Source organism: Sorex araneus, chromosome 11, assembly GCF_027595985.1.
Source record: "Sorex araneus isolate mSorAra2 chromosome 11, mSorAra2.pri, whole genome shotgun sequence".
NCBI lineage: Eukaryota > Metazoa > Chordata > Mammalia > Eulipotyphla > Soricidae > Sorex > Sorex araneus.
This window is the reverse complement of record NC_073312.1, coordinates 13,339,553-13,364,424: the sequence shown is the minus strand read 5'-3', so window position 1 is coordinate 13,364,424 and position 24,872 is coordinate 13,339,553. Positions and strand designations below refer to the sequence as shown.

The following is a 24,872-nucleotide window of genomic DNA, read 5'->3' as shown; positions in this document are numbered from 1 at the left end:
CCCCAGACTGACCCGGCGACGGCGACGGCGCGGCCGCGCGGACCTGCTCGCACCCTCCAACTGCCGGGACCCAGCGGGAACGGTAACTCGGGCGGCCCCGGCCCCGCCGGTCCCCCCCCTCCCGCCGCGCCGGCGGGGCGGCGACGTCGAGAAGGTTCTCCACGCCCCCTGGCCGAGCTGCCCGCGCGGGGGGACTGAGCCGGGCGGGAGTTTGCAGCGGCGCGTCCCCCGGCTCGGTCTCTTCTCTCTGTCCCGGGGATGGGGGTCACCTCCAGCCGCGCGGAGGAGGGGCGTGGCGAGCGGCGCCGTGGACACAGCCGGGGCACCGGGGCCCTTTAGACCCACCTACGAAGTGCAAAGGGGGGCGGACCCTCCAACTACTGGGATTTCCACCCCCGTTATACTCAGCCCTATCCTTTGGGGGGGGATGTGGGAGTCCTGAGAATTATTGCCAGGGTCCTGCTGGACTTGGGGGTCCTGCACCCCGGCCTTCGTCCCAGCACCCACACGCAGGCCGGGGGTCCCCCGCCGCCTGTGCCTTCGGGAGCTGTTTCGCTGGAAGCGTGGCCTCAGCCTCTCCGAAGAAGCCCAGAATGTGCCCTGAGCCCCCCCGGGCAGAAGGGCACCCGAGTGCCCAGCCCTCCGTCCCGTGCTGGGGGGTGGGGGAGGGCTGCTCCTAGTCTCCCCAGGGAAACTGATTGGGAAGGGAGGGGGTTCCCCATTGCATTGTGCCTTTGGGGTTGGGGGAAGCAGCTGCGGTGATTCATGCCCCTACTCTCCCCATGGGGGGAGAACCAGCCTCAGACAATAGCAGGAAATGGTTTTCCTTCGGGGGGGGGGTGCCCTGCGCCCCAACCCTGCACGGTGGTGGCCCTGGTAGTGTGTGTTTACAGATCGCCACTCCCGAGTTTCTTCTGCGCAGGAGCTGTTTGAAATAGAGATAAGATTTCAGAGTGCCAGGGGGTGGTGCCCTGAGAAGGGGCTCAGGAGGTGAGACCACATTCCCTCTGGCCCCCTGAGCATCACCAGGAGAGACCCCCAGCACACAGCAGGGAGTGAGCCCAAGCCCATCCCGTGTGGCCCACTCTCCTCTGCACTACTCTCCCCCCCCCCCCAGATAAAATAAAACAGCACCAGGGAAGGCGAGTATTTGAATTTCCGGGGGCAGTCCGAGGGCACCTCGCCCTGGGTCTCTCTCCCTCCATCCTCTGCCACCAGTCCGAGGGCACCTCGCCCTGGATCTCTCTCCCTCCATCCTCTGCCACCTCCGGGTTCCCCCGTTTCCCACATGAGGGAACTGTGCTTCCAGCTCGTGCCAAACTGATTCAAACCCAGACAGCTCTGCCGGTGGTGGTGGTGACAGGGGTCCCTCACCCCCCTGGGTTCTCCAGGGGCGCGTCCACTGTCCCCTCTCAGCACTTTGTCCAGGCGCCTGTGGGTCATGAAAGGGGCCGTGACTCAGTTTTCCGTGTACTGCTGTGGACTGGGCACGCAACGCGCGGGGGAAGGATGGAGCCGGCCGAGAGTATTCACGGCAGGAGCAGCAACGGTGAGAGTAGCCGGGTTGGCGCCCGGGGCCTGGCCCGGCCTGTGCGTGGTGTGGCTCGCACCCTGACTCCCCGGAGACGTGAGGAGACCTGGGCTGAGGATGTGGGGCTCACCTGTGCGGGGATGCGCAGGATCCTGGGGTGCCGGGGCTGGCACCCGGCTGTGCTGTCTCCTGGCCCCCAGGACTGCACCCCAGTCCCGTAAACGGGGTGAGAGGGAAAGGGGTGCACTCTCCAGCAGGCAGGGCTGAGACCCTGGGCCTTCCCTGAGGGCGTGAGGTCAGCGGGCGTAGTTGAGGCAAAAGCCGGGCCTCTCGCCTCTCACCTCGTTCTGGGCAGAGTCACGGCTGCTTTGTTTTTAATTTATTTATTTTTTATAAAGTTGTTCAGGGGCTGGAGCGATAGCACAGTGGGTAAGGCGTTTGCCTTGCACGCGGCCGACCTGGGTTCGATTCCTCCACCCTTCTCAGAGAGCCCGGCAAGCTACTGGGAGTATCTCGCCCGCACGGCAGAGCCTGGCAAGCTCCCCGTGGTGTATTCGATATGCCAAACACAGTAACAAGTCCCACAATGGAGACGTTTCTGGTGCCCGCTCGAGCAAATCGATGAGCAACGGGATGACAGTGACCGTGATGAAGTTGTTCATGAATTCATTCAATATTCCATATTCAATACCCCCGTCCCACCACCACTGCGCCTTCGCACCCATAGTTCCAGTTTTCCCAGCCACCCCCCAAACCTGGTTTATTTTGTATCTCTTGCTAGAAAATGATGGAAAAATATTTCCCTTAGAAGAAGGTGTGTGAAGGTCGTGGTATCTCAACCCTGAAGCCCTGCAGCCCTTGTGGCGGAGAGAACTCACGTGTCCTCACGGCGTAAGCCCCGTGTGTTTGTAGTTCCGTAGTTCCCTAATCGGGTCGCTCGCCTTCTCCTTTGCATCCCAGCCAACGTGCCCTGCGAACTCCCGGTTTCGGTTTCGGATTGGCGCCCTGGCAGGCTCAGGTGTGAGGACGTGGGCCCTGGGCAGGGCATCCCACCACACGGCCAGCTGGCACACACTCCGGACGGAGGTTGGAGGGGTACCGCCGCGCCGCTCAGCCGTGCCCACCATCAACCCAGACGGGGCAGGAGGTGTCCAGCAGGAAGGCACTTTGGGGGCCCTTTGGACCAGCTTAACCCTCAGAGCAGACCAGCCCCTGCCGCCACGGCCCCGGGGGTGGGGGGGATACAGAAGCCAAGGCTTGCGAGGGTCCTGCTTCATCACGGAGGAGTCAGGGGTTTCGTGAGGGGCCTCAGCCTCTTTGTCCCCCTTCTCAGACCTCAGGTCAGACCTGCCCTCCGGGAGAGCCTTCCCCAGCCCCCACCCCCACCCCCAGCAGCGAGTCCGTGGTGCTGCCCTCAGCCCAGCACACGGCCTGGTGGGTTTCTGCAGGGGGTTCTCGGGGATGGAGGAACGGCCGGCCCAGCCTTGGGGCATCAGACCGCGCCCTGGCCTTTTCCCCAAAGGTTGGCTCAGCCCCTTCCTTTGTTGGGGTTGGAGCTTCTTCCCGGGACAGCCTCCTGGGTCCTGACCAAGGCTCCAGGCTGAGCCCTTCCGCCCGAGGTCTTTCCTCTGGTGGGTTTTATAGAATGTTCCCTGGGGGCACAGTTGGCTGCTTTGCTGTGAACATCCAGGTTGAAAGGGAACGAGTCTAAGTAAAGGAAATGAGATTAAGAAGAGATTTTGCAAAAGAAACACGCCGGATGAAGGTCCCCTGGGCGCTGGGACCCACTTGTCTCCTTGAGGCTGGGCTGGTCTCTCCTGGGGTGCTTTTGGGAGACTCTAACTGCGGGGTTCCCCCCCCCCCGTCCCTGCCCTGCCTTTCGCCATCATCTCTCCCCCACTAGCCCAGGATGGCTTGTTCCTGTGAAGCTGTAAACCCGTAGAAACCTCACTACAGTTGTAAAAGAGGATCCCTCAAAAAGCAAAGGAGAAAAGTCTCGGGAACGGGCTGGAAGGACCCCTTGGACCGTGCGGGGGATATACTGACAGTTTGGTGGTGCACGCGGGGTACCCCTAGGACACAGGAACCTGCACTTGCTCGTAAACCAACCTTACCTCCACAAAAATAATTCTTTAAATTTAAAAGCCATGTCTAAAGTAACGTACAAACTATGTTAGCTTTAAGAAGCGAGCGTTATTTGTCTCTTCCTCAAATTAATTGACATTAAAACTTGAGTGTGAAAAGAAAGATCGAACTGCTCCCTCTCTGGAAACGGGGATTGGGGATGTGGGTTCTGCAGAGAAGGCAGGAGGTCGCCTGATTCTCGCACCCTGTGGAGAGGGGGCCATACTCCCCCCGTTTGCCACCCCCTCCCCATATCTCCCCTCAGGCCAGCTGAAGGTGAGGGGATAATGGCCTGGGGTGCCCTGGGCCCCTTTTGCACACCTACCCCCAACTTGGCTCCTCCTGTCCCCAGAAGTCCCGACTGTGCTCGGGGCAGCATGGCCAGTGAAGTCGGTGGCCCCCGGGACGATGGCTTACGTGAGGCAGGACGGAGAGAGATGGTCACTTCCTCTCGGTCCGCCTCTGTCTCCCTGGGGCCCAGGGTTACTGGGCTCTTGTCTCGCCCCGCAGGAAAGAATTTCAGGAGTAGACGGGCAATGGAGTAGACACTGGGTTTATTTGGAGGTTTTTAGGAAGGGGAAGGAGGGAGAGACAGCGAGAGAGAGAGTAACACGCTCAAGAGAGACCCAGGCTTCTCCGAGGGCGGAGAGAGCCCCTGCATACATCCCAGCGCGAGACATGGAAGTCCACATCTCAAGAGGGGGGAGGCGGGGGACACATGTGCTGGGCCATGTGGGCACAGACAGCACGTGGGCTCAGGCAGTACACGTGCCCTTCCTGTGCTCACGGTGGCCTTCATAGGGTTTTCCCAAGCTGCGCCAGGCGGGGCTTTCTGCTCGGTAACGTCTGCTGCTAGGGTTGTTTCCAAGGGGGTCTTCTTTGAAAAGCTTTTTTTTTTTTGCTTTTTTTTGGGTCACACCTGGCGATGCACAGGGGTCACTTCTGGCTCTGCACTCAGGAATCACCCCTGGCAGTGCTCGGGGGACCCTATAGGATGCTGGGAATCGAACCTGGGTCATCCGCGGGCAAGGCAAACACCCTACCCGCTGTGCTATCGCTCCAGCCCCCCCGAAATGCCTTTTCTTGACCTTTGTTCCTGCTGGATCTACTCTTGGAGGGTGGGCCCGGCCTTCTCTGGTCTGGGCTAGCTGAGGGTTCCCCAGTTCAAGGCAGGAATTTCTGTAGGGAGGGTCCAGTCTCCTCGGAGTCGGCTGTAGAGAAGGTCGTATCAGGTCTTGCCTCCGCATCTACCAGGCGGGTTAGTTAGACTGGGGGCTGGTGGCCTTGTTACTTCCCAGCAACTTCATTGCCATCGTGTGTGTATGTGTGTGGGGCTCGGGGCCGTCCCTGACCTGCCTGCCTGCGTCAGTCAGGGTCTTGTGTCCGTCCTGCTCCACGTGGACAGGCAGGTGTGGGGGTTCCCCCCCGGGGGAGCCTCCAGGCTGCGGACGCTCTCTGCCAACAGTGGCCGCTCTACACCTGCTCGGAGACGACAACCACCGAATTTGGGGTCTCAGGGGGTTCCGTTGGCTGCTCCCTCCGGGGCCGGAAGTGGAGCTGGACTTTGGAGAAGGGGCTTGGCCTTCAGCTGCCCCCCTTCCTTCGGGTTGTTTCCTTGCTCCCTGTTGAATTCTTTTGGGGGTGTTTGTGTGTGGCGGGGGGGGGGGGATCGTGTAGGTCTGGACACTCTCTCAAGCCTGCCCAGGAGATACAGGGGCCCCACGGGGCATTCTGAGCCAGCCACGTGTGTCAGCGGGGCCAAGGGCCGTGGATAGCCGTGTGCGCATTGCCAGGAAGGTAACCTGGGCCAGGTTACATACAATCTGCTGACCGCAGTGCTCCCTGCTGGGCTTCCGCTCTCCGGGGCGTCCTGGCTGTGTTCAGCGCCCTTCGTGGGTGTGCCCCGAGCCGTCAGCAGACGCCAGCCGCCGAGAGGGCAGAGCGGAGGTGAGAGAGAAGCCCGGGAGCCCCTCCCTGCAGAGGCCGGCGGGCCAGTTCCCCGGAGCGGAGGTGGGCACGGGTGCGCCCGGGGGCTCTGGGGAGGTTGCTGGGATCCGAGGGGGCAGGGCTGTGGGGCCTTTGCGGTGCTGGACAGATCCAAGTCCACTTTCTGGCTGTGTGGCCGAAACACACGTCAGCCTCGTCCAGCCCCGACTCCTTTTCTGGACAAAGGCGGGGCGGGAGGGCGGGGCTGTGTCGCTGGCAAGGGCGATTATAATAGTGATAGCGTGGGAAAGATAAGGTGACGGAACAGCCGCGCTCGCAGTCTTTCCCATCAGGTGGTTTCTGTTCCTGCCCTCGACCTGCTTACGGGAAAGGGAGACGCGGGCGGGGCCCTTTCTCTCGAGCCGCGCCTGGCCCCTCTCCGTCAAGTGCTGCCGTGTCCATATTTCAGCCCCCGTCGCCGTCTCCCCACTCTGGTCCCGGCAGAGAGCAGCGCTGGCCCGTAGCACAGAGGCCTGATTCCCGGAGTCGGCATCCCCACCCATGGGGCCCCCAAGAATCCCAGGGCTCATGAAACTTGGTGTGACCCCGAAAGCGAAAAAGAAAATAAAGAAATCAGTGCGTGGGGGTGTGGAGAGACAGTGCCGCGGCAGGTGAGGCTCTTGCCTCGTACCCAGCGCAGTATCTGGTCTATCTACCCCCCAGCCCCCGGGTGGGCCAGGAGCGATCCCTGAGCACAGAGCCAGGAGTCTGCCCCGAGCGCTACCAGGTGTGTTCTGACAGGAGCATCTGGCCGGGGCTCTGCTGACACTGACCTCCCGGGGTCCTTGCCTCCTTGCAGATGGCCGATGACCAGGACGTGTCTGTGGAGGGGGCCGCCGGGGATGCCGTGAGCACAGACGAGGACACGACGGACGCGAAGCCAGACCGCTCCTCTTTCGTCGCGTCACTTTTCAAGTAAGTCTCCTCCTTCTGTGGGGCCCCCCCATCCTGCCCCGGGGGCTCTCAGGCCGGGCCCCTTTGGTGCCCGCACACAGGCCTGGGGCCTTCCTGCCGCCCTGCGTGGCCGCACTGCAGTTCCCCAGAACAGACGCATCCTGTTGGCCGAAGGCGCCCCCTGACCTTCCTTGAGCCCTCCGCCATCAAGGTCTGGTTCGTCCCTTTGACTGTGATTGTCATCGTTTCACTGATTCAACTCTCAGCTCCTCAGCCACTCCCCACCTCCCTCCCCCAGCCAGGTGGAGGTGTGGGTCAGTGACCTCTGACAAGTGGGGAAACAGAGGCAGGAAGAGGCTGTACAGTTAATCTCTGACGGCAGGTGCCGTGTGGCAGCGTGGAGCTTCGGACCATGGCGGGACCCCCCCCTTTGGGGGTCCTGCTGTGGAGTCTCTGGGCAGGCAGGCTGCAGAATGCCGAGGGAGGGGTCCCGTTTTTTCCCTTGCTGGGGTTTGAGGGGCTTTGGGGCCTTTCTGGCTGGGGGGTGGGGGCAGTCCTAGAGCCTCAGACTTGAGTCTCCAATGCCAGCCCCGCTGGGAGATGCAGGAGACGGGGAGAGGCAGGGCCCCACCCCCACCCCGTCCCTGCAGTGCTCCCAAAAGCGGGTGCTGAGCCGCCCCCCGTGGCCCCGCAGAAACAGCCGGGGACGTGTCAGATGGGCTCGGGGACCCCGCATCCTGCTTCCTAAGTCCTCTGCATTGGCTGTTGTTCTGATGGGCTGTTTGGTGCTGGGGATTCGCCCCCCAGTCCCTGAGAACAAGGGTTTGCCCGCCCACCCCAGAGGGTTGTCAGGCCGGGTCCTGCCCCCTCCCAGTCAGAGGAGGCGTCCAGGCGGTGGTGATGGCTCCCACTTCTCCGCCCCGGGGAAGCTGGGTTGATCAGAGGGCCAGAGTCTGAGCGAACGAGAAATGGAGGAACCTTCCAGTGGTCATTTCGTAAGTGTGGGGAGACAAGCCCCGTGGTGTCCCAACCAGAAATGAAGCAAGCGAACAGTGTGTTGTCAATATTGGACGTTTTCAAATCATTTCTTTTTCTTTTCTTTTCCTGGGGGCACCATTTCTGATGGTGCTCAAGGTTTAGCTCTGGCTCTGCACACGGGTCACTCCTGCAGGGCTCAGTGATCAAACTTGGAGCCTGGGGTCGGACCCAGGCTGGCCTTGTGCAGGGCAAGCACCCGGCCTGCTGTGCTGTGGCCTCGGCCCCTTAGTCATTTGTGCAATCTGCTAAGTCCACAGTGAGTCATTGACCTCCTCTCTCCGCGCACAGTGGGTCTGGACAGCTCTCACGCATAGAATGGGAGGTGGTGTTTTTGGTTTTTTTTTTTTTCTTTTCTCAATTCTACTTTTTAAATTCTACTACCTTGCACGTTTTCTCCAATGTGATTGGCTGTTGAACAACTTACATGATTTCATCTTACATCTTTCTAGAATGTATCTCATCTCATAAGTTTTGAGGCGTTTTTTAAGTTAGGGGTACTCTACAGTAAGTTACTATTCTTATTTCCTAAAATTAGTTAGTGCTTTGACTACTGAAAATTCTCATTTGTGTTATCCTATTGTGATTCATCAAATTAATCATAAGGGGGCCAGAACGATGGCACAGCAGATAGGGCATTTGCTTCCTAACTGGGTTTGGTCTCTGGCATCCTGAGTGCAGAACCAAGGTAATTCCTGAGCATCCCTGAGTATGACCCCTCCCCCAAAAAATAAACAAAAAAACCAAAATAAAATCATGAAGCAGAAATTACATTGAAATTATAACTCACAACAGGAAGGATGAGCTTCACAAGTGAGTTCAATGTTTCTCTTAATTTATTTTAATGTAGGAGAGTGATATTTATTCAGCTACTGATTAAGATGACTAAGGCAGGCACGGACTCCACATTACTTTAAAAAAAAAAGGTTTTATCGAATCACTGTGAAATAGACCCTTACAAAGCTGCTCATGTTTGGGTTTCAGTCATGCCTTGGTCCAGCACCCATCCCTCCACCAATGCACATTTCTCACCACCAGTGTCTCCCATTTCCCTCCCACCACCCCCCAGCCCCCAACCCCTTACCCCCAGCCTGCCTCACTTTTCTTCTTTCTCTCTCTCCTTTTCCTTTTGTGCATTGTGGTTTGCAATACAGGTACTAAGAGGTTATCGTGTTTGTTAGGGGTGTTCAGTGTTTTCATTGGGAAGGTAATGCTGGAGTCGCTTTCTAACTGGGTGGCAGCTTTGGGGTGTGGCCGGGACTGCCGAGGCTTCGGGAAGTGTAGGGAGGTAGCCCATCCCGACCCCGAGCAAGCCTGGAGTCACAAAATCCATATGTGCAAATTTTCAGCAGATTTTTCTGTCTCGGTGAGGTCTATCCTGAGACAGTGGAGTCCAGCCCGAGGAATGGCAGTGCTTTTGGATTGTGGAAGCAAGTGGCCACTGGGGGCTCTGCTTTAACGACCACCCCCCGCCACCACCACCACCAGTCTGTTCAGCCTTGCGCAGGTCTGAGATTCACTGTGGCTTTTGATCTCTTTTGAGATTTACGGGTCTTTGGAGCAAGGCTGGTAAATGAGCTTGTATCACTGAGCCAGAGATGGTTTGTGGGCTCCCACAAACCTAACTTTGGGCTACTTAATTTTTGGGGAAAGTTGGTCCCAAGTAGTTGGGGTATAGCCAGAGGCATAGCAGCAATTTTGGAGTATCAGGAAGCCGGAAGGCACCGTCAAGCTGCTGAGGCACTCACCCCACGGGTCTAGGTTGACCTGCTGGTAGTACCACATCTCCTGCAAGGTTAGTTCATTATTAAACGGACACATAATACTTGTTGCTGGGAAAAGAACAAGTTTAGGATCTCCTGTTTTTCCCTCTTCACAGCTTATAGCACAGAGAAACCATGAGTCAATGCAGGGCTGACAGGAGTTTTGTTTTAATCACAGCAGTTAATTCTCAGATGCTTTTGGCCATCAGAAATGGCAGCTCAGTTAGGTCCTGCTTCAAGTGGGTTGAAGTAAAGAATTGAACGTCACCTGACCTGCAAAGGGAATCATTCCTCAAATCCGTGGTTTTCCAGTTCTGAAAGGTACACCAAGAAAGCGTTCTCGAAACTTCTCCAAGCGCTGTCACTTCTGTTGTTCTCCGTAAAGGCAACTTGGTAAGCCCCAGAAGTCCAGGAGACAAAACAAGGGGCCACAGAGGTAGTACAGGGGGCAGGGCACCTGCCTTGTGCATGGACAGTCCAGATTCCATCCAAGACACCACATACAGTCTCCCAAGCCCCGCCAGGAGTAAACTCTGAGCACTGCTTGGTGTGGCCCCAGACAAATAATCATAATTAAAGTTAATCAGTTTTTGTCTGTGCTTTTTATTTTTTGGTAAAATCAATTTAAAAATTTTAATCATGGTCATTTTGGCTTACAAGAAGTCAAGGCTAATAGCTTCAGGGGCATCGTGTTGGCATGATCTGCCCCATTCTACCTAGTTTGTGGCAGAAAGCAGAGCTTCCTTGCTCAGAGGTGCGTAGTATTCCACTGTGGGTATCTGTCATATCTCCTGTGCCCACTCCTCTACCGTAAACAGAGGCGTGCCCATGTCACTTCACATCACCATGCCTATGCTGGCTGGGTACCTATTCGGGAATCTGCAGAACAAACGGAAATTCCCTTGTTGACCCTGCACCGTTACCATGCTTTTTTCGAGCAGAAGTCACAGTCCGCATCCACACCGCGTCAGGCGGATCCTTCTCCCGTGTTCCTGGCTGTTCGGAGAGAGGCCATTCTCGCGGGGCCGAGGCGATGCGTCTCTGTTTATTGGACTCGGCGGTTCGCTGCTGCCCAGAAATGAGCATCTCTCTGTTCCCGCCCCTTGGCCCCTCTGTGTCCCCTCTGGAGAGGTCTCTGCTCAGCTCCTCTATGTCTCCAGGGTTTTTGTTTGTTTGTTTGTTTGTTGCTTTTTGGGTCACACCTGGCGATGCACAGGGGTTATTCCTGGCTCTGCACTCAGGATCACCCCCGGCGGAGCTCAGGGGACCATATGGGATGCTGGGAATCGAACCCGGGTCGGCCGCGTGCAAGGCCCGCTGTGCTATCGCGCCAGCCCCAAGATCTCCAGGTTTTGATGGCATTTTTGTCATGACTTGAGTTTTGTGAGCTCTGTATGTAACTTGGATGTTAGCTCCTGGCCAGATATGTGCCGTGCTATGTATTTCCTTCCAGTCACTAGATTCGGTGGCAAAAGGCTGTTAAATCTTACTCTGTAAACATTGGGGGGGTAGCAGTGGGGTGGGCCACACCCAGCTGTGCTCAGGGGGTGCTCCCAGCTCTGCACTCAGGGATCACTCCTGACAGTGCTCCGGGGACCCCTGTGGTGCTGGGGATCGGGTGACAGTTGGCTGTGTACAGGGCAAGTGACTCAGTCTTCAGAGCCTACACTGGCTCTCCAGCCCAGAGCGAGGCTGGGGGTGGCACAGAGAGTCTGTGGATCATTAGAGGGGCAACCCAGAGAGAAGCTGCAGACGGGAATCTCAGGGCGGTATTGAGTTAGGGGGCTGTTGATGTTCTCCGGTGAGGGTGGGTGGGGTGCGGGGGCTGGGGGTGGGGGACAGGTAGGACACGGGGCAGGTGGAGGCAGCAGCAGGAGTCCTGGGTCACTGTGGAGACCTTGCAGCAAACCGGTTTCTGGGTTTCCAGTGGCAGGCGCCGGGCAGTGTGACGGGGCCAGGGTGTGAAGCGGAGGGCAGCAGCGCGGCTGGCCCGTGGACACCTGCACTTTCGTTTCCGAGCCCCAAGGTGCCCTGTGGAATCATTGGTTCTGCTTGGTTGAGCAATTTGGGGTGGCCTCAACCCGGCCTGAGCGGTGGGTGGTCTCCTCCAGATCTGGTGCAGCAGCCCCAGCCCTGCTGCCTCCCATCCTGACCCAGCTGCAGTGCCCGCCCCTGCCCAGGGTTTCTAGCGTCTGGAGGGCAGCCTGCCCTGTGGCAGAGACCTGTAGGGGTCTCCTTTGCTCCGCAAAGCCTGGGCTGGGGAGAGCCATCCCCCACCTGCCTGGGCTTTTCCACCTCGCCGCCACTAGGTGGCAGCACAGCACCGCTCCTGGTACCATGCCCTGGGGCCTCTGTCCTTGCTTTTGCATCTCAAAACCAGCTTTGTGTTCTGCCTTTCCGGTGACCAGAGAGAGGCGGCCTGGAGGGAGGGGTAAATGTGCAAGGATGCGGGGGGTGGGGGGGGGGGTGGGGGGGGCTGAAACCTCGTCTCAGGGTTGCTGAACCCTGAGGTTTGGATGCCCCATGGGGTCTGGGGGCAGAAGCAAGTACCCCCAGGTGTGCTAAAGACTGGAGCTCCCACACACAACACACACACACATGCACACACACACACACACACGCACACACAGCCCTTGCCACCAGGTGCTCTGGTCCTCACCCCAGGTGCTTTGACAGCCACAGGCAGTAGCTTAGCTCCCGGGGTGCTGAGGAGGCGGTGCTGGAGAAAGGAAGGATGAGGAGGGCCAAAGAGGGGACAGGAAGAACCTGCTTCTCAGGCCATGTCCAGGCCGGGTGCCCAGGTGCTAGGAATTAAGTGGAGGCCAGAGCCTGGCCCCCACAGGCACTCTGGGAACCGAGAAGCAGCCCCGGGGCGTTTCCTTTCCCAGGAGAGACGCCCCCACCCAGGACTGCCCCTGGCTGCGTAGAGTCAGTGACATCTGTGACGCAGCAGCCTCGGCCAGTGACAGAGACAGTAAGCGGCAGTGACTCAAGTGACTGGTGCGTGGAAGTGCTCATGGTCAGCCCGGGCTCAGGCTCAGCCCGCCTTCCCCCCACCCGCTCCCTGCTCACGGCCCCAGGACCTTCCTTGCTTTTTTGTCTTTTCTCTTTTGGTTTGTTTGCTTATTTGGTTGATTGGTTGGTTGGTTTTGGTCCCCACCCGACAGTGCTCAGCAGTCATTCCTGGCTCTGCACTCAGGAATTCCTCCTGGCGGGCTTGGAGGACCATGTGGGACACCAGGGATCGAACCCGCACCTGAAATCAAAGGAAAAAGAAAAACTACCATGTGTTACTTGATGCTCTCTGGCTCACGCTTGGCCATGCTTAGAGATGTTGCCAGCTACAACTTAGCATGTGGTTGCGTGTTTAGTTTTCCGCTCTTAAACTCTGTGCTCAGGGGAGCGTCACTTTCTGCCCAGGGGCCACTGCTGCTGGTGGGGAGGAGCCAGGACGTGGAGCCCGGCCTTTGTGCCCGTCAGCAGGCACCGGGCGGCCTCGTGTCCGGCCGCTGTGTGAATGGTTCTATAGAAAAGCCACCCCCGCCCGCTGCTGAGTCAGCTGAGGGCCCCGCGGACTGTGCCAGCCTGTCCCCCCAGTTCGTGTTTCGGAGAAGAGTGCCCACTGCCCGCCGTCACGGGAACGGGACTGGTGCCCGGTTCTGACGCAGACGGGGTGCTCGCTGATGGAGGCAGACATGAGGTACCACCTTCCCCCCGCCCTGCTCCTCCGCTGTGCCTGGGTCCTGCCGTGTGGGCACTGCCGGGTTGCCCTCCGTTGAGTGTCGGCGCCATGAACGGACCATCCCCCGATGTTCAGACCCGGCCTCCCGGGAAACCAGAGCTCTGGCTCCGAACGAAGCCTCCCGACGGAAGTGGGGCCAGAGATGCGCTTCCTCTCCCGCTGCTGGGAATCTTAGGAACAGAGCTCGGGGCGGGTCTGCAGGGGCCGATCAGTGAGGACAGAGCCCACGTCGGGGAGGGGCTGGGAGGAAGCCCGAGTGGTCCCCCGAGTGTCTCCTGCAGGCAGACTGTGTGTGCGTTTCCTGCCCTGCCCAGCAGGGCTCCAGGGCTGTGGTGCTGGGCACCCTCTCGGGGCTGAGGACCAACCCTGGGCGCCTGTGTGCCAGGCGCACGTTCCAGTCCTGTGTGGCTGCAGTTCACAGGGTTCCAGCACCTTCTAGGCAAGGCCCAGTCCCGGGGTGCTGGGAGAGCCCCTTTAGAACATCTTCCCGGGGATGGACGGCCGCCTCCTTCCCTCCTGGCCACCCTGAGGCCACCGCGGTGCTGAGCCCAGGGGCGCCCATCTCTGTGCAGCCCCGGAGCCCCCAACCTTGCCCACCCCGTAGCTGCTGTGTGTCTGACGGCCTGCCCGGCTGCAGCTGCTGATTCCCAGGAGACTCACTTCCTTAGCGACTGACCCTGCCGGGGCGCACTTGACCTCCCCTGCGGGCGCTGATGGGGAGTTAGTGACCCGCCACATCAGCTGGGGACTCGCCACCCCAGGAGGACCGTGCCTGGCCTGGCCTGGCCCTGCAGAGGGCACTGACCCGCCTCCTGGTGGTGCAGTTGAGGCAGTTGCAACTGAACATCAGGGCCCGAGACCTGAGAGGCATCCGGCAAGGATCGCACATCACAGTCACCTTCCAGAAGCTTCTGGAGCTGCAGGTCAGCCTGCTGGTGGTGGGCTCCAAGGCCACCCCCCGGTGGAGAGCAGGCTGTGCTTAGATGAGGGTAACTGGTGGCATCCCCCTGCAGGGCTTTGGGGAAGCAGCTGGGGTGGGGGGTTGGGGTGGCCATGATCCGTGTCCCCCACCTCCCCCCCGCCATCCAGCACCTGAGAGCGTCAGGGCAGTGGTCGCACAGGCCTCCAGAGGGCCCCAAACTCCAGGAAAAAGCCAGGACTTTGGCCGGAAGAGACCCAGAGAGGCTGGGAAAGGGAATTGTTCTGGGGCCGCCAAGAAGCCTGAAGTGGCTTCGCGGTCCTGGACGCGCTCATTTCCTCTTTCTCCGTGAGGCAGGGCTGACGTCTCGCAGTCGTGCAGATGACAGAGAGAGTCTGTGCACAGCAGCCAGCGGCTATGAGGACTGGTCAGTGTCCGTGGCCGGCACGGGGGCGGGGCTCCAGCTCAGAGGGCAGCAGCTCCCTCCTGCCCAGCTCTCGCCAACAGAGGGGTGCAGGCCTGTCTCGCCCCAGGTCCTCTGTGGTGCAAGCAAGCAGAGAGAAATTACGTCCCCGGGTCAGGGATCGAATCTCTGGGCCTTGCTCCCGCCAGTGTACATGTGTACCACGTTTCATGGCTGATGAGGGGTCCACTCAGGGGTCGCCGGGCCCTGGGCTGTTTCCCACCCCTTGGCTATTGGCCGGAGCGCGGCTCTGACCATTGGTGTGCATTTGCCCTTTTCGGCATCCTCGGGTCCTTTCAGACCGGACCATGAGGCGGGGCCCTGCATTTGCCCCGGCGTTGCCCTCCCGGATAGGGCTGCTCTCTTGTGCACCTCACTCGTGCTCAGAGCACCATCCATCCAAAGGACGGTTTTGACCCAAAGGGAGAGAGAGAGTATAAGAGAATGTGCCTGCCACAGAGGTGGGGGGAGGGGGATGAGGTGAGGTGGCGGGAGGGAGGGATGCTGGGGACATTGTGGGTGGAAAACGGGCGCTGGTGGAGAGACGGGTGCTCGATTATTGTATGAAAGTATGTAAGTCTGTAACTGGACCTCACGATGATTCATTAAAAAAAAAAAAAGGAAGAAATACAACAATTTTCACACACACAAAAAAAAACTGTAAATGTAGTACATTAGGAAAAAAGAGAGAGAGAAAAAAAAGGACGGTTTTGTCCCGTTGTCTTGCACCACGCTGAACTGACCTTCTGTTCCCCCAGTAAGAAGAAGAAAAAGGAGAGTGTTTGTCCAGACCCAGACGCTTCGTTTCGGTATAACATGAATTTTGAGAAGATGGGCAAGTGCGTCATCATCAACAACAAGAACTTTAATAAAAGCACATGTGAGTGCCAAGGGACTGCTGCCGCCCCGCGCCCGCCCTCTGCCCCGGCCCCCTCGCCTGCCCTCTGCCCCCGCAGTTGTGGACGTGAGTTAGAGGTTCGCCAGGAACTGGCTGTGCCCATCTGCTGTGCCACACGGGCCCTCCACAGCTGGTTCTCCGGCGTCCAGGAGAAAGCGATGTGGGGGAATTGGGAGCCTTCAGTCTTTTTTTTTATTATTATTATTTAATTGAATCACGGTGAGATACAGTTACAAAACTTTCATGATAGAGTTTCAGCCATAAAAGGATCGAACACCCATTCCTCTACAAGTGTGTGTTTTCCACCGTCAATGTCCCCAGAATCCCTCCTGCCACCCCCACTCACCCCACCCCCACTCCGCCTCTAAGGCAGCCATTTCCCACATGACTCTCTCTCTCCTTCTGGGCATCATGGTTTGCCACACAGAGACTGAGAGGCCGTCCTGTCTGGCCTTTTATCTGCCCTCCGCACACGTCTCCCATCCTGAGCGATATCGCCGGCCATCACTGACTGGTGATCCCTTCCCCATGCCAGCCGCCTTCTCCCCCAGCCCATCCCGTCTTAAGAGGCCATCGTGTGCATTATCTGCTGTGGGTAGTGGCCCTCAGGTTGAAAAAGGCAGGGGCGCCAGGTGGTCCTGCGTGGAGCTAAGACTCGCCCCGAGAAGGTCCCCCTGGTGGTGGGCCTCATGACCGGCTCCTTTGAGTTTGCTTCTGGTCGCAGTTGCTCTCCCGAATCGTGACCTTGGCGACCGCTCCTGGCCTGGTGGTGCCAGCCGTCGCCTACCCAATTCCCCCAGGCATGGACACCCGGACTGGGACAGACAGAGATGCCGCGGCACTTAACATCTGCTTCAGAAACCTGGGTTTCGAGGTGATCATCAAGAACGACCTCACTTGCCAACAGATGGTGGATCTGCTTCAAAAAGGTACCTGTCCCTTTTCTCTCCCTGCCCCGGGAGGGCCGATTACTCTTCGTCCCTCCCCACCTCACAGGCCTGTCTCTGGGGTGGGGTCTCTCTCACCTCACCTCACTGCCAGCGGGTGGCTCCCACGTCTCCACTCCGCAGGCCGATTCCTCCGGAGGTCGTACCTGTGTCCCCTCTGCCCAGAAGGCATTTGTGTCGCTGTTCCTCTGGGGGCAGCTGGGAACCAACCATCCTGCAACCTTCCCGTGCCTGTGTCCTCCGTGCCCCCGTGAGACCAGGCTCTCCCGTGGTCGACCCAGTCATAAACGCGGGACAGAGCATCGTAGGGGGTGCAGGGGGCCCGAGGGGACCCCAGAGGCTGGCCGTGGTCTTGGGGTCCCAGGGCTTATGCCACTCTGGCGAGAAGAGGCGTCTCGGGCAGGCGTCTGGTGGTGACCCCTGTTCACGCGGTGGCCCCGTGTGGCCACTCAGCAGCCCCTTCACATCACTCTCTTGCCTTTCCTGGTTTCGCAGCGAAAGGAGAAAGGGAACCTCAGGCCAGAGGGAGAGAGGTCATTCTAAAGCCAGCGCAGGGCCCGGGTTTGATCCCCAGCACTGGGTGGCCTCCGTGGCACTCTTGATAGTCCTCCACCAGCCCCCACCAAAAAAACCCACACAATTTAAAAATAGTTAAGAATGCTATTTGGGGGGGGGCAGGGGGAAGCAGCACGCCCAGGTCAGGGCGGGCTCTGCACGCAGGGATCACTCTCAGCAAACTCGGGCCCATATTGGTGGCAGACATTGAACCCTGCTTGGCCGCATGCTGGTTGGCTGCTGTACTGTTTAAGAGTGACTTTTTTTTTAAGAACTGGACACTTTTCCTAGGTTGTTTGTTTGTTTGTTTGTTTATAAAACACCCTCTTGGAGAGCCCAGCAAGCTACCAAGAGTATCCCGCCCGCATGGCAGAGCCTGGCAAGCTCCTCATGGCGTATTTGATATGTCAAAAACAGTGACAACAAGTCTCACGATGGAGACGTTACTGCTGCCCGCTCGAGCGAGCAAATCGATGAATGACAGGATGACAGTGCTCCAGTGCTTCAAAACATGGATCCTAAAAGCTGCACCCATGTCGGCCACATGGCAGAGCAGACTGGAACTCTTCGGTCTGATTTTTTTTTTTCTCTTTTTGGGTCAAATCCGGCAATGCTCAGGGGTTACTCCTGGCTCTGCATCTCAGGAATTACTCCTGGCGGTGCTCGGGGGACCATATGGGATGCTGGGAATCGAACCCAGGTCGGCCGCATGCAAGGCAAATGCCTTACCCGCTGTGCTATTGCTCCAGCCCCTCTTCGGTCTGATTTTGGGGTCTCATCCATGGACTAAAAACTCGGCCCTCTGGGCAGGACAGCCGGTTGGGGGCTTTCCTGAAAGGTCCCAGCTTTTGTTCCTGGAGGACGGTATAGGAGTAGCCACGAGAGAGACAGAGGGTTGCTCTGAGAGATGTAAGGGTCAGGTCCCAGGGCGCGGCCCAGCTCTGGCTCCTGTGGTTCCGGAAAGCCAGTGGCTCTGTTGAGCCCCAAGCAGGCCAGGGACACAGATATTAATTTTTTTCCCCCCTCCTGGTCCCGTTGCGTTAGCAAAGGGGTAGCTTTGCTTGGCTGTGGAACAGATTCCAGCGAGGGGCAAAGTCCCATCTCCGACTCGCACTTAATCCAGACAGACGGTGCCAGTGCCGGGGGGGGGGGCGGGGGGGGGAGGGTCTGGCGGGCGAGGCCTGGTGGAGCATCTCTCATGAGAGCCACCCACATGGTTCTTCTGGTCATCAGACGGAGGGTCCGGTAAGCTGAGGAGGAAGACCGATGCCCCCACCTTCTTCCTGTTTGCAAAGCAAACAGAAAACCGCTGCAGACCCAGAGGTGTCTCGGCAGCTGGTTTGGGGCACCCACACCGGGGCTGTCTCCATGAAGAGCCAGAGGCTCTGTGGCACCTGGGCTGGGAGCCCGTCTCCGCGGCACCCACAGGCGATGCCTCCCTGGACCAAGCCAGGGCCCCCCGCCCCTACTTTATTGGTAAAATAAAGACAGAGGCCCCAGAGAGGGGCTGAGTAGGTCAGTGCATGGCAAGTGCCTCTGTCGCTGTCACTGTTGGCACAAGGCAGGTGCTCGGAACCTTCGAGTCCTTCCTCTTCAGCCAGTGTTGATGACTAACCCCGGGAGTGGTGCCCGGGTCAGGGGCAGCTTGCCGGGCATGTGCCCTCACCGTGGCACTATCTCCTGACCCCTGGAAGGTTGTTTTGTCGGTGATGGGAAAATCCTGAACCAAAAATTGACCCTCTCGGCCACCCGCCAGCGGTCTTCTGAGAAGCGCGATTTATATCCGTGTCATGCCGTCCCCCCACGTCCCACGTCCTTCCCCAGATGCCCTTTCACCCACCAGAACCGAGCCCTCCGCCCTGTTGGACACTCGCCTCATCCCCCTTCCCTTTCCCTCCGACCCCTGGCCTCGGCCCTTCTGCTCTCGGTGTCTCGAGCCTGACCGCTCAGGGTACCGCCCCGAGTGGACTCCCTTGTTTCCCTTCCTTCACGTGGCAGCTGTTGCTCGAATAGATGGTCTCCTGTGCTTGTCCCGAGGCCTCTGCCCAGATTCTTTTCTTAACCTTTTTTAAAAAAAAATAGATTTTTTTCGTTGAATCACTGTGAGATGGAGCCTTGCAAAGCTGTTCATGATTAGGTTTCAGTCGTACAGAGTTCCGACACCCATCCCTCCTCCAGTGCACGTTTCCCAGCACCAGTGTCCCCAGGTCCCTCCATCCCCGACAACCCCACCCTCCCCACCCTCAGCCTTCAGCCCGCCTCTGTAATAGGCACTTCTCTCTCTCTCTCTCTCTCTCTCTCTCTCTCTCTCTCTCTCTCTCTCTCTCTCTCTCTCTCTCTCTCTCCCTCTCTCTCTCTCTCTCTCTCTCTCTCTTTCTCTCTCTCTCTCACTCTCCCTCTCTCTCTCCCCCTCTCTCACTCTCCCTCTCTCTCTCTCTCTCTCTCTCTCTCCCTCTCTCTCCCTCTCTCTCCCTCCCCCTCTCTCCTTTTGGGCACTGTGGTTTGCAGTACAGGTACTGAAAGGTTATCATGTGTATCCCTTTACCTACTTTTAACACTGTTCTTGTCCAGCGTGATCTTCTCCAATTCTTACTGTCCTCCCGGTGCCTTCTCCGTCGTACCTACCCTCCGCGCCCACAGGCTTGTGTTGGCTCCCAGCCACTGGCCAGTCCGCCCAGCCCTGCTTTCCCCGACTGTGCCCAGATTCTGGCTCCGTGCAGGGCCGTCTCGCCCACGTACCGGCAGGAAGCCCCGGCACAGCAGGTCCCGAGAACTGGCCCCGGGTCACCCATCTAATGGACAGTGGGGACCACACCCCGGAGCCCCGGCATGGACTGCCGTCACCCCCGGAAGTTGCCGGAACCCTTTCCCACCGGGGGCTCTTTGCCTTTTGAGGGAGCCCCGTTCTGCTCGCAGACAGTGAAGATTCCAGACTCCTCCCTGTCTGTAGCTTCTCCTCATCTCCCGTCTCTGGCCCGTTGCGGGGTGGAGGGAAGGTCCCTCCACTGCACGCCCTCCCTCCCCCATCTTTCTGTTGGTCAGTGTGAGCGGCAGGGCTGGAGGGACAGGCCCGTCACTTCTCCCTGCTCCCGTCGCTCCCTTGCAGTGGCCGGCGAGGACCACAGGAACTCGGCCTGCTTCGCCTGCATCTTCCTCAGCCACGGGGAAGAGAACATCATCTACGGGACCGACGACAAGATCCCCATCAAGGAGCTGACGTCCTGTTTCAGAGGGGACAGGTGCAGGACCCTCCTGGAGAAGCCCAAGCTTTTCTTCATTCAGGTACTCCCTCCCCCAGGCCACCGCGGTCGCAAGTGGGGGGCTGAGGGTCCTCCGTGCCCTCCGTTTGAAGGCAGAGACGGGCAGCCTGGGGTTTCCACCTCCTCGCTGCCCGGCCGTGGATCTGCGCCGGGGCCCAGGGCTGGGGCATTTGAGACATCCTCATATTCCGAGATGCAGGACTTGCTCTCTCTCTTTTTTTTTCTGCTTTTTGGGTCACACCCGGTCATTCCTGGCTTTGGGTCACTGGTTTTTGGGTCACTCTTGGCTTTGCACTCAGGGATTACTCCTGGAGGTGCCTGGGGGACCATATGGGATGCTGGGATTCGAACCCGGGTTGGCCGCGTGCAAGGCAAACGCCCTCCCCGCTGTGCTATCGCCCCAGCCCAGGACTCGCTCGTTTGATGAGAGCTTTATCCACCCCCGGAGCCCCCCCTTATCTCGGAGTCTCTGGCGGCTGCCCCGGGAGCAGCCCCTCACTTCCCCGCCCCTCTCCCTAGGCCTGCCGGGGCACTGAGCTTGACGATGGGATCCAGCCTGACTCGGGAGTCTCTGAAGAACCGACCCCCCGGTGCCGGCTGCCCCTGGAGGCCGACTTCCTCTACGCCTACTCCACAGTTCCAGGTGTGGAGGCTCTGGGTGTCGGACAAGCCGGGGGGCGGGAGTGGGCCGGGCCCGTTGGCTATTGCCGCAGCATCAATGCTTCAGACCGTGAACATTCTAGACCTCTCCCTGTCTGCAGTTTCCCCCCGCTGGTCTTCCTGCCCTGGGGTGGGGGGAGCAGCATGCCCTGGCCCAGGTCTCATCTCCCTTCTGGAGGTCAGATTCCCACCCGGGCTGGGAGCACGTTTCCTCTGGGGAGCGGGGTGCCCTGCTTAGGTACTGGCTCTTTCCAGAATGCCGGGACCGGCTGCCCTCCTGGGCTTTGGGCCGCTCCCTTCATTGCAGGCCTCAACGCCTGACCCCTTTCCTGGGCTCACATCTCTGCCTGTGGAAACTTGGGGCGCGGGGAGGAGCGGAATTCTGCTCTTTCCAGGGCTCTTAGAATTAGATTGCACCCGCTAAAGCAGAATTCTCTCATTCCTGAGCACTGTTACTATTGAGAATTAGAAGAACAGACAATGCTATGGCACTTTATAATTGGGAGTGTGTGTGTGTGTGTGTGTGTGTGTGTGTGTGTGTGTGTGTGTGTGTGTGTGTGTGTGTGTGTGTGAGAGAGAGAGAGAGAGAGAGAGAGAGACTATGTGTGTACATGTGCGCGCCTGCATGCAGTGTGTGCATGTGTGTGTGAGTGTGGATTGTGTGCTTGTGTGTGTGTGCATGTGTGTGTGAGTATTTGCATGTGTGTGAATGTGTGAGTGTGTGCGTGTGTGTGTGTGTGTGTGTGTGTCTTTCCCTTATGTCACTGTCCTTTCAGCAGCTGTGTAGGGAGTTAGGCTAGGCGTTGCCACTACCCTGCTATGTTATAGATGGAAAAATACAATTATTTTTTTTCCAACTTGAGTGCTGTGCCCAAGGTCACAGAGACATTTCAGTCCACAGAGTTATAGCTCAGATCAGGGTCCCTGCACACGGCAACCTGCTGCCCACAGGAGCCCAGTGCCCAGTAAACCAGCCTCCAGCCAGCCCGTCCGTCACTCACTGGGCCGAGGTTCTGGCCTCAGTCAGTTCCGGGAAAGCCCCTCCTTAGCTGAGACTCCTCTCCTGCCAGTGATCCTCAGGGTTGGTGCTGAGGGTATTGATACCCGTGAACAAGTTGCTGTGTTTGCACACACACACACACACACACACACACACACACACACACAAAGAGCTCTGGGCGGGTGTGGGATTTTGTGAGAGGGTCGCTCCCAAGCTCTCTGCCCCACGTGGAAACAGGTGTATAAACAGGGGCTGTGTTCCCAGGGCACAGCCCAGTTCTGGCTGCTCTTGAGGGGCCACAGACCGGGACAGACGTGTGTGTGTGTGTGTGTGTGTGTGTGTGTGTGTGTGTGTGTGTGTGATGTGTGTGTGAGATATGTGTGTGTGATGTGTGTGTGAGATGTGTGTGTGAGATGTATGTGTATGTGTGTGTGTATGTGTATATATGTGTGTGTGCGTGTGAGATGTGTGTGTATGTGTGTGTGTATATATGTGTGTGTGTGTGTGTGAGATGTGTGTGTGTATGTGTGTGTGTGTATGTGCGTGCACGCATGCGTGTATATGTCTCCTGGCTCAGGGGGTTGGAAGTCCAAGGTCAAGGTGCTTCTGGTTTGGTTCTGGGCGAGGGTCTGTGTCTTGGCCTTGTGGCCGAGCACCCCTCCCGCTGCCCTCCAGGAAAGCCTGGCATTTCCCTCTGAGGAACACTCGCCACTTGGGATCAGGCCCCACCCTGCAGCCTTAAGTAAGTTAGGAAGCTCCACCAAAGCCGTCTCTCCAGGCTGCAGCGGCAATGCAGGGGTTAAGGCTCTGTCCTTGTATGTGGCCGGTTCTGGTTCTGTCCCCAGCACTGCAGGAGTGACCCCTGAGCACAGGGCGCCTTCCCCTTCCCCTAGAATTCACAGTGTCCCCTTCCTCCCCGACCCCTACTTCCTCTCCACTCCTCTCTCTCCCTCCTTCCCTCTCTTTTTCCCTCCCTTCTCTCTTCTCTTCCCCACCTTCTACCTCCCTTCCCCCTCTCCTTCCCTCCCCCTTCTCTCTCCCTCCCTCCCTCTTTCTCTCCCTACTCCTCTCTCTTGCCCTCCCTCTCCCTCCTTCTCTCTCTCCATCTCTGTCCCTCACTCTCCCTCTCTCTCTTCCTCCCTCTCTCTCTCCCTTCACCTCTACCTCCTTCTCTCTACCTTCTCCCTCCATCCCCCTCCTTCTCTTTCCATCTTTTTCCTCCCCATTCCACCCACTCTCTCATTCTCCTCTCTCTCTCCCTTTTCTCTCCATCTCTCTCCGGTACTCTCTCCCTCTCTCCTCTCCCTCCCTCCCTCCTTCCCTTCCTTCCCGTGTGATGTTCCCAGGAGCTGGCCAGCAGTCCTCAGTGAGATGGTCCGAGACAGCCTGACCCGTTTCCTAGTGGCCAGGTCCGCTGACGGCGCTCTCCTTTCTCCCCCTGAAGGCTACTACTCGTGGCGGAGCCCCGGCCAGGGCTCCTGGTTCGTGCAGGCCCTCTGCACCGTCCTGCAGGAGCACGGGAAGAGCCTGGAGATCATGCAGATCCTCACCAGGGTCAACAACCTGGTGGCCAGGAACTTCGAGTCCAGGACCAACGACCCACGCTTCAACGAGAAGAAGCAGATCCCCTCGGTGGTCTCCAGGCTCACCAAGGAGCTCTACTTCGGGAAGGCGCCCTGAAGCCGACACCCTGCAGAGGGACCCGTTGTTGATGAGCCAGGTCTTTGGGGCCTGTTTTGCAATGCTAGGAAACCTTCTAGGAATTTAAGATCCTTTCATTTAATCTTAGTTTCCGGGATTGTTCTGGTTCAACATGAAAGAAACTTTCTGGTGCTGCCTTTGACTTTTCAGAGATTCTTATTGCCTTACACTGTAATCCACGTGATGCCTTTCTAGTGTTCTCCTCAGACTCATTTCTGGTATGTTTCTTTCTCCTCTATGTCCTGCTTAGCACATACAACACGCGTGACCTCTGCAGATGACTCTTGGCCGTGTTCACTGCCAATGGTGCTCTTGCTGGTTTACAGGCAGAGTCTTATCTGCACCTGACAGAGTATTCAGGGCTTAGTAAAAATGTGACTTTCATCCGCCAGAAGGTGACTATTGCATGAGCTTCCCGTGGTTTGTCACTGGCTGAGGGCAGATTCCTGTGCATGAAAACTTGAGAAGATGGAGGGGCGGAGGGTGTGTGTGTAGGGAATCAGTGAATCGTGTAAGATCAACCAGGACAAGAGAAGAAACCCTTCTCGGCGTTTCAGTGGAGGGGATTGAATAGAGCGACTTGGCTCAACACGGGGAATGAAACACCCAATCACAGGCGACTGTTAGCACCTGGTGTTGCCCTGGCGCGTGGTTCCCTGGGTGCCGAAGCTGGACAGAGTTGTTGCCTTCTGTGCCGGTCAGACAGTAATGGAGGAATCGCTCCTTCTGACCCTCGGGCTCCCTGTGGCATCTCATTGTCTAGAACCACCTGGCAGAGGGCAAGGCCCTGGGGACACGTGGCTTCCCACGGTGCAGAGCAGAGCAAAGCCTCGAAAGGCTGGGGCGGGGGAGAGATGGGTGGAAGCGTGGCCCATGATGTGAGTCTGTCCAGTCCTGCTCCCCTTGACTGTTATCCATCCATTCTGTCGTTCATTCATTGAGCTGCCAGAGACCCTACACTTGGCCTTCATGCAAAAATACATGCAAAATAATGTCTTAGCGAATTTAAAAATTATGCCAAGCCTTATTCCGAATGCAACTTTGTTACCTCCGATTCCATAAGTGAGGGGAAAGTATATGGCCAAGATTTTTGTGCTTTGTTTTCAAGGTGGTATTTTAAATCTGGATAAATTGCTACTTTATTTTTCCCAATAACTAGTTTATAAAATATTTATACTTTAAATTAAAAGGTGGTTGTTTAATTTTAATGCATAAAAGACTCCGTTTGCTTTTCTTTCAAGGTTCTTTTTATGGTAATGGGAAAACGAGAAAACAGGATAAAGAATTGACCTTTCTGATTTGCTATAAATATAATTCATATTTCTCTTGAAGCTGGAACACTGATTTTTAAAATGTCAGTTTTAGGGGGCTAGAGCAAGCAGGGCACTTGCCTT

The 24,872-nt window shown here is 57.9% G+C and overlaps 1 protein-coding gene across 1 annotated transcript; it reads left to right on the top strand.

Annotated features, from left to right (window-relative positions):
- CASP7 (caspase 7) lies at positions 1-24,665 on the top strand. The gene is made up of 7 exons (XM_055119265.1): positions 1-82; positions 6,441-6,556; positions 15,216-15,337; positions 16,156-16,284; positions 19,964-20,139; positions 20,637-20,760; positions 23,222-24,665. Exons 2-7 carry the CDS (start codon positions 6,441-6,443, stop codon positions 23,455-23,457), a joined length of 903 nt encoding a protein of 300 aa, XP_054975240.1. The 5' UTR covers positions 1-82; the 3' UTR covers positions 23,458-24,665.
- The last annotated feature ends 207 nt before the right edge of the window (positions 24,666-24,872 follow it).